General features: G+C 36.7%; 1 protein-coding gene across 1 annotated transcript; it reads left to right on the top strand.

Moving 5' to 3' along the window:
* Positions 1 to 3,293: 3,293 nt before the first annotated feature.
* LOC133864620 (IQ domain-containing protein IQM4-like) lies at positions 3,294 to 7,584 on the top strand. Its single transcript, XM_062301008.1, has 8 exons — positions 3,294 to 3,367; positions 3,476 to 3,847; positions 3,938 to 4,052; positions 5,105 to 5,170; positions 5,517 to 5,605; positions 5,705 to 5,792; positions 6,245 to 6,577; positions 7,131 to 7,584. Exons 2-8 carry the CDS (start codon positions 3,513 to 3,515, stop codon positions 7,545 to 7,547), a joined length of 1,443 nt encoding a protein of 480 aa, XP_062156992.1. The 5' UTR covers positions 3,294 to 3,367; positions 3,476 to 3,512; the 3' UTR covers positions 7,548 to 7,584.
* The last annotated feature ends 292 nt before the right edge of the window (positions 7,585 to 7,876 follow it).

Below are 7,876 nucleotides of genomic sequence, written 5' to 3'. Positions count from 1 at the left end.
CAAAAAAAAATCGTAAAAACACATGATGTCATGTTTTTTTGTCACTATATACATACAGGGCCAGCCCATACGAAACGTTTCTTTTTTTGGGGGGAGGCCATACAAAAGGTGTATGGGGGCCCAACCCTTCACTGTCTGTGTGTCGTTATTTGATTGATAAAATCCTAAAAGTTGGTGGATGCGGTTCACATGCACATGCACAGTCGCACCCACAATGCGAGATGTCGAAAGTCGACAATGGAAAAACCCATGAATACGATTGACAACAGACATCATGGGCGAACAACTAGTCAAAGAATCCTCTATTTGTCGTCACAAAGTTTTTCAGACTGAAACTATTTTCAAGCCGTCTTGAAAACTTGTTCTGAGTTTTCTCATCATCAGCTCTTGTGGAAAATCTCAAACATTTTTCTTGTCCCAGGAATTTTTCTTGTCTAAACAAATATAAAGAAAAATTATCATACAACGTGAAAAATAAGAAATAACAAACTACTCACTTTTTTTTTCTTTCTTCTTTTCTTTTCTTTTCTTTTCTTTTCTTTTAATGAAGTTTTGAGTTTTGACAAATAGCTTCATGAATTTTAAAAAATGATTAATCACTTTCTGGAGTGTGGGTTTAGAATTGCGATTTCGTAGACAATAAGTGCGATTTTAAATTAAATTGCAGAATATAAATCATTTGAGAACTGCGTTTTTAAAAACTGCGATTTGAAAACGCAGTCGCAGATACGTAAGATGGTATTTTTTTAAAAACGTAGAATTTTAAAGGCTAACTTGCGATTTTAAAAGCTAAACTACGATTTTATCAAACGTTTAACTGCGTTTTTAAAAATTACTTTTTCAAATCGCACATTTTAAAATCGTTATTTTAAATCGCACTTTTTAAAATCATAAATCCAAACGGACCCTAAGCAAAAAAGAACAAATTAGTTTATATTATTAGAAAAGTTGACAAAAGTCGTTAACGTGGTAAATGGAAATGGTTTAACCAACCTTTCTTACCGGTCTGCTTGGTATTAATGGAGAACATTAATAAATTTTGTCAACTTTTCAAAAGACAAAGAATTATTATTATTATTATTATTTTCTATTAACCTACCAACCATGTTAGCTTGACTGGCTACAATCATACGCATTGCCTGTGATTTTGCTCGTGTAATGGGAGAAAGGTTCTGGACAAAGGGTGGCCCACAAATTAATCGGACGGTGAAGGTGAATTGAGAGTCAAAAGAGGGACTAGGTCTGAAATCATCCCAAACGTTTAAAACGGGGGGAAGCAAATATGTTCCCTAGTTTGTCCACAAAGCGCGTGGAAAAAACTAGGAAATTTCTGAATTTAAAAAGTCTTATTTATTATTTTCAAACAACCTGTGAAATATTAGATGAAATTAATGTTGAACGGGTCCAACGGTCCCACCGTCCCACCGTCCAAGTACCCATATATAGGAGATTACCTGCGTAAGAATATCTTGGAAAACATGTGAGTTGCCAGTTGCCAGTTGCCACGTGGTGTCGCACCAAATCCTACGGGCATGGACGCGCGGCATGGTAACGATTGTCAACGACGGTCGCTATAACATTCTCTACAATTCAGCAACACGTACATATCGTTCAAATAATTTTAATTTGGTATATATCCTAACATCAAGACCCAATCAAAATGTATTAACAAAACCCTACCACAATAACAAATTTCAACTAGTTGGAGTGTTTAATGTGTCGGTTAGTCCTGTTGATTTCGGCGTAAAATATTTTTAAATTTTAGAAAAATGATTTTAGCTAAAAGAGTTTTTTCGGCCTTTGGTTCGTTCGAAAAATGAATAAATATTTTTTATATTTTCATTCGGTCATATATGAACTTAAAAATAACAACTTCTATTTACATTGTAAAAATAGTAATCTAAACAATTTTAAAAAGTTCAAGGATTAATTGGGACTAAAAATTTAGTATTGTTGGATAAAAATGTGGTTTCTGGTTTTACATTTCATATAATCTAAGGATCTGTGTGGAAGAGAAAGAGACGATGAATAGGAGCTGTGGAAGAAGAGAGTGTGTGAGAATAAAAGGGTTTTCGAGAGTGTGATTGATATTTAGTGCAATATTTGTCTACTCATATTGTTTGCAATTTGAACAGGCAATTGTAAGAGGACCCATGTGGAGCTCTCTCACAATTGCCTACCCGGCTAGGGGTGTGGAGGAGAGGGAGAGAGATAAAAAAAAATGTTTTTGGCCATGTTTTTGGGTTTGGGTTTATTGTTGGGGAGTTCACCCCCAAGTAAAATATTTTTCATTTAGGTAACCAAATCTTTGTATTCACTCACATTTGGAGCAATTCACAGTGGTGATCATAGGTATCTAACACTGAACCACCAAAAAAATAAAATTTTATGTCTCTTTTCTTGCATTTTCCCACCCCATATTTTATATTCCTCATAAATTTAGATATGGTATGAGAGCCACTTTCCTGTGAACTCCAACATTATGTTTCAATTTTTCGGTGTTCTTCAAGGCGTTGACTCTTCCAAAGTTTTTGTCGGACCAATCATCCATTGCTCCCCTCATAACCTCCGAACACCATAGTTTTCTGACCACCACTAGCCACTACCATCTCCGGTCTCAATTCGGCCACCTATAATGATACAAGAAAAGTTCTAATCACATCTACGTTATCACCTCAAATTGAGCTAATGCTTGATTTTGGTTACCCGTCACACCTAATAGCCCCATCTGAACTCACGTCCAAGTCTTGCTTGATATGGCAATTATTTTCGTGGCCGGCATTTTCTGTTTCTCAAACCTTTGTCTACGTACTAATCTACCACGAAATCTTGTCAAAACATGTGACAGCCGCAACCTTAAGTGTCTTATTCTTGTCTGAAATAAATGGTGAAAGAAAGCAAACTCTGGACTTTTGTTTCTGATGAGTAACAAACTCTGGTCTTCACACAGAAAGCTTAACTATGCAACTGAACGTTTGACCGACGCAATTTTTGGTTGGGTACTAGAATTGAAGGAAAAATGGTCCAAACTTTCCCTTTCGTTTCGACAGAAAGTAATATTATTTATGTGAAACTTTGAACCCTTCAACTCTGATCCTCAAATTCAAAGTATTTGATCTCGAGTCATGCACGCGAATTTTCCTTTTCCATTCTAAGAACCCCCTTGGATGGGAAAACAATATTATTCAAAGTTCCAACACTAGTCTGTTTTCTGCAATCTTTGTCTAATATTACGTATTTGAAGGTACAATTCAGTAAACTACACTTCACTTTCTTTGCACTTTCATGGCTTATTTACTACTATAAAGAAGGGAAACGGTCAATTGAGATTTACCTAGCTTCTACCACTACAGAAACACACACACAGGTGAGAGAATGTCTCATCTATCACCACTACTTGTTCATTTCTTCATTGCTGTTTTTGTTTTTTTGACGTAGTCTCATTCGTTACTTACTGCACATTTAATTTTAATAGCTTGAGGTAACAGGGATTCAGGGAACGTCATAGAGAAATGGTTATGGGAAGATTCACCAATGAGTCCAAAGAAAGGAAGACAACATTGATGAGAACTGTGAGCTTCAAGAAAGGTGGTCCGAACTACATAATCGATCAATACGAGGGGTCAGACAACATTATTATTGAAGAAAAAGAAAGTGGGATAGCTAAAAGTTGCAAGAACAGGAGAGTGGGAAAGCTAAAGCTTCGGAAAACTGCTTCTTTCAATGATTTTGCCGGTTTGGAGGAAAAAAAGCTTAATGCCGCCGCAATTAAGCTCCAGAAAGTCTACAAGAGTTACCGGACTAGACGAAACCTTGCAGATTGTGCTGTGGTTGTTGAGGAGCTCTGGTTCGTTATATTTAGCAAATCTATTATATCTCCTTTTGCAGCAAATTCTGAATTTTTGTTCTGATTGTTTGCTTCTTGTAATTGTTGTAGGTGGAAGGCATTAGACTTTGCCGCTCTAAGGCGGTGTTCCATATCATTTTTTGAGCCTGATAGATCAGAAACTGCTGTTTCGAGATGGGCAAGGGCTAGGACTAGGGCTGCAAAGGTTTCTTTCTTTATATATATTACAATTTAAATACAAATTTCTAAGGTTGGAAAAGATTTTAATTATAATTAAGGGTTAAATACATTCCACCTCCATAAAGTAGTACCCCTTTTTCAGTTTTGCCTTCAAACTTTAAAAATTTGTAATGTGCTCTAATGAAGTTTTCCAATTTGTTAACATGTATGGCTATCCGTTAGTTGTTAATTTCCATCTGCTCTGACAGAAAGGGTCTTATGTGTGTAGCACATGATTTTTTCTATGAAAATGTCTCCATTTTACCATCATTTAAATGCGGTCAATTCCCAAATTGACCTAAAAATTCAGATTATAGTACCTTAAAAAATCGTGGGCAACGAATGCATTACACTGCCGTACGTCTCCAACATCATCATCCACAACATCCACGTGCACAACTGCAAGCCGTCAAGGAACATCGACATACGGGTCTCCCCGACGCACGTCGAGTGGAGGGGTAGATCTGATGGCGACGGGATCTCCATCTTCGACGCCCGTCAGATCTGGATGGACCCCGACGCTCATCGTGTGGAGGGGTAGATCCGATGCAGACGGTATCTCCATCTTCGGCGCCCGTCAGATCTAGATCGACCATTGTTCCTTATCTTACTACACGGACGATAGGATGCAAGTCACGATAGCGTTTAATCACTTTGGTAAGGAGGTAGTGCAACATATGCCTCGATGTAGACACGGGTACATACACGTGGTGAACAATGATTTCATGCAATTAATGCTGAACAATAATCAGATTTACAAATAAGGTTAATACGGAGATATTGGCATCGAAAAATGCCATTTTTGTCAGAGCAGACGGAAGCAACTAACGGATTTGCCACATCAACAAATTGAAAAATTTCATTGAATTTTAGAGGGTAAATTATTTTTAACCCTATAATTAACGGGCATGACACGTCTCAAACAAAATCCACTACCTTGAAAATTTCAAAAATGGGTTTTCTCTCTCTATTGATTGTTTGACCGTGACGGAATTGATGACAAAGTCAAATATTATAATGTTGTGCGGTTGATTGTAGGTTGGTAAAGGTTTGTCAAAAAATGACAAGGCTCAGAAATTGACCCTAAGCCACTGGCTTGAAGCTGTAAGTCCAACTTCTACCTACATTCCACATATCTTACCTTCCTTTGCATTGATTGTTAGAATAGTTTTGGCTTAATTTCTCTGGCCGGGGTTCATCAAAATTTGATAGACTTTTATATGACTTCGATCATATGATGTGGCAGCAAAAATTAGTCTTTGACTTTTTTATTTTTTCTTTTATAAATATTAAGTCGATGACTAATTTTTACTGTCACATCATCTAAATGTATATATGATAATCGTATACATATTTACTAAATAGTATTATTAGTTAGGAAAAGTTATACCAAGCCTTTTCTAAAAAGAAAAGATAGAGCCATGTTAACTGTTCTCCTTGGTTTGCACAGATTGATCCGCGGCATCGATACGGGCACAATCTGCACTTGTACTACAATGTTTGGTTTGACAGCAGGAGCTCCCAACCCTTCTTCTATTGGTAATTAAATCTGCAAGTCTGCAACAACCTTAGAGCTACTAGACATGGTTAGCCTTGTTTTATTTTACACTTTCTAATTCCTTGTTCATGAAATTGAAGGTTGGATGTCGGAGATGGCAAAGAAGTAAATCTTGAGAAGTGTCCAAGGACCAATCTGCAGCATCAATGCATCATATACCTTCGACCAGTAAGTACAGTTGATCCCCTACAATATTTTCAAAAGAAATTATGGAATTTATGTCATTTCTAGGTATCGAAACTCTTAGAAAATTAATGTCACCTATTAAAAAAATGACATATTATCAAAACAATCAGAAAGAATTTCCTCCCAAAATGATTATTTTTCACTTTTGCATAGACCCTTCAGCTTCTTCAGAAAACTAAAAAACAAATTGTGACTCAAAATTTTTTTTTTTTTTTTACAACGTAAGAAAACCTAATGAAAATATACTCAATTCTCAACTGTAACATGTCATATTTTTAATTAGTACCATTTTTTAAGCGTTTTGATGCCTAAAAACAACTTCATGCAATTCCATAATTTGAAAATCATTCTGATCCCACTTTTATTGGCAGAAAAGGCCTTTAGGCTTCACCAGTTTTGCTTATTTGTGATAACATTTAACTTGCTCATGGCAGAAAGAGAGGGAAGCATTTGAAGTGATTGTAGAGAGTGGCAAGCTCGTTTACAGACAAAGTGGAGTTCCTGTGGACACTGATGATGACACAAAGTGGATATTTGTTCTCAGCACAACGAGGAACTTGTACGTTGGGCAGAAAAAGAAAGGTCGGTTTCAACACTCTAGTTTTCTAGCTGGTGGTGCCACTACCGCATCTGGAAGATTGGTGGCCCGTAATGGGGTTCTTGAGGCTATATGGCCCTACAGTGGCCATTATCAGCCAACAGAAGAGAACTTCATGGAGTTCATCAGTTTCCTAGAAGATCACCACGTAAGCTTGACCGACGTTAAGGTAATTTCTTCAGCCGTCTCTCACGTACATGGTGCACATGGTTGGCACAATCCCAATTAATGCGTTTATGTTACGAGATAGATTGTTAAGTTCTAAGAAAACTAAAATCTTAGATTTTAAAGGAACCTAAACATTTTAAATTCTAAAGAAACATGAAACATTTTTCAAACACAAAGTTTGAGATTAAAATTATGCTTCATTCTTTATTCATGATCATCCCTTAAATAGAAAAATACAAGACACGGAGTAGAACTCCTACATGACTTGGAGGTAAACTCCTGCTAAAACAACTACTAAAATAAGTGCACGGTAGTGCTACACGACACTAACTCTTAACATAGATAACTATTGCAATGCTGACCGGATAACAATTAAAGATTATTTAATTAAACTATTACTCTTCTAAGATAAATTAGAGCAAAAATAATTAACTTCAAGAGATTCATGGAATACGTGCTTGTGACTGATGCGAACGTCCTTTACTTGCTGTAAAATTCTAGTTTCATAACAGTTTAACTGATTAATTGTGTGTTTCTTCATGGGTGTGCTTCAGAAATGTGCTGTAGATGACGATGTTCCACCTTTGCCAAAGTCAATGAGGGGTTCCTTGACAAATATCAAATCCACCAACACAGTATCAACAGATGCTAATGTGCTTAATATCAAGGATGCTGCAAATGTAATTGGAACCAATATTGTGGAAGCACAGGAATTCGAATTTGGGAAGCGTTTTTCACGTAAATGGAGTAGTGGACACAGTCCTCGTATAGTGTGTGTTAGAGACTACCCAGCACAGCTTCAATTTCAGGCACTTGAACATGTTAATCTGTCGCCGAGGACCATGCCAGGACACTTTCCTGGCAATGCTCCCATCCCCTCGCCAAGACCAAGTCCCAAAATCCACCTTTCACCGAGGCTTGCATATATGGGACTTACTAGCCCGAGGGTAAATGTTTCTACTGCTAATTAGATTTAGCACAAATTGGTGATTTTTTTTTTTTTTTTGATCCGAGGGTCATGGGTAGTAGCATTGGTATGAGCCTCTATTAACCCAAATTGATTGACCTTGGGTGCAAGATTTATAGTTAACTCCATATAATTCTATTTTTTTCCCCTTCATTTTTTCCCTTTTTTTTTTTTTTTTGTTGTCTCAGCAATACATGGAGAGGGAAGGGGGGAACTTCAATATTTCTTTTTAACATTGTTCTTTGTGGTTGGATGACTTTCCTCCATATAAGATTTGTTCTTGTATCCATAATTCAAAAGGCGCATAAAATTTTCCAAATTCTCTCTCTCTCT

Source organism: Alnus glutinosa, chromosome 3, assembly GCF_958979055.1.
Source record: "Alnus glutinosa chromosome 3, dhAlnGlut1.1, whole genome shotgun sequence".
Classification (NCBI taxonomy): domain Eukaryota; kingdom Viridiplantae; phylum Streptophyta; class Magnoliopsida; order Fagales; family Betulaceae; genus Alnus; species Alnus glutinosa.
This window is presented reverse-complemented; position numbering and strand designations above follow the sequence as displayed.

Coding starts and splice junctions, on each gene's coding strand:
- LOC133864620 (XM_062301008.1), top strand. CDS start 3,513: ATGGTTATGGGAAGATTCACCAATGAGTCCAAAGAAAGGAAGACAACA. Junction 3,848..3,937: donor GTGGTTGTTGAGGAGCTCTG/GTTCGTTATATT, acceptor TAATTGTTGTAG/GTGGAAGGCATTAGACTTTG. Junction 5,171..5,516: donor TAAGCCACTGGCTTGAAGCT/GTAAGTCCAACT, acceptor TGGTTTGCACAG/ATTGATCCGCGGCATCGATA.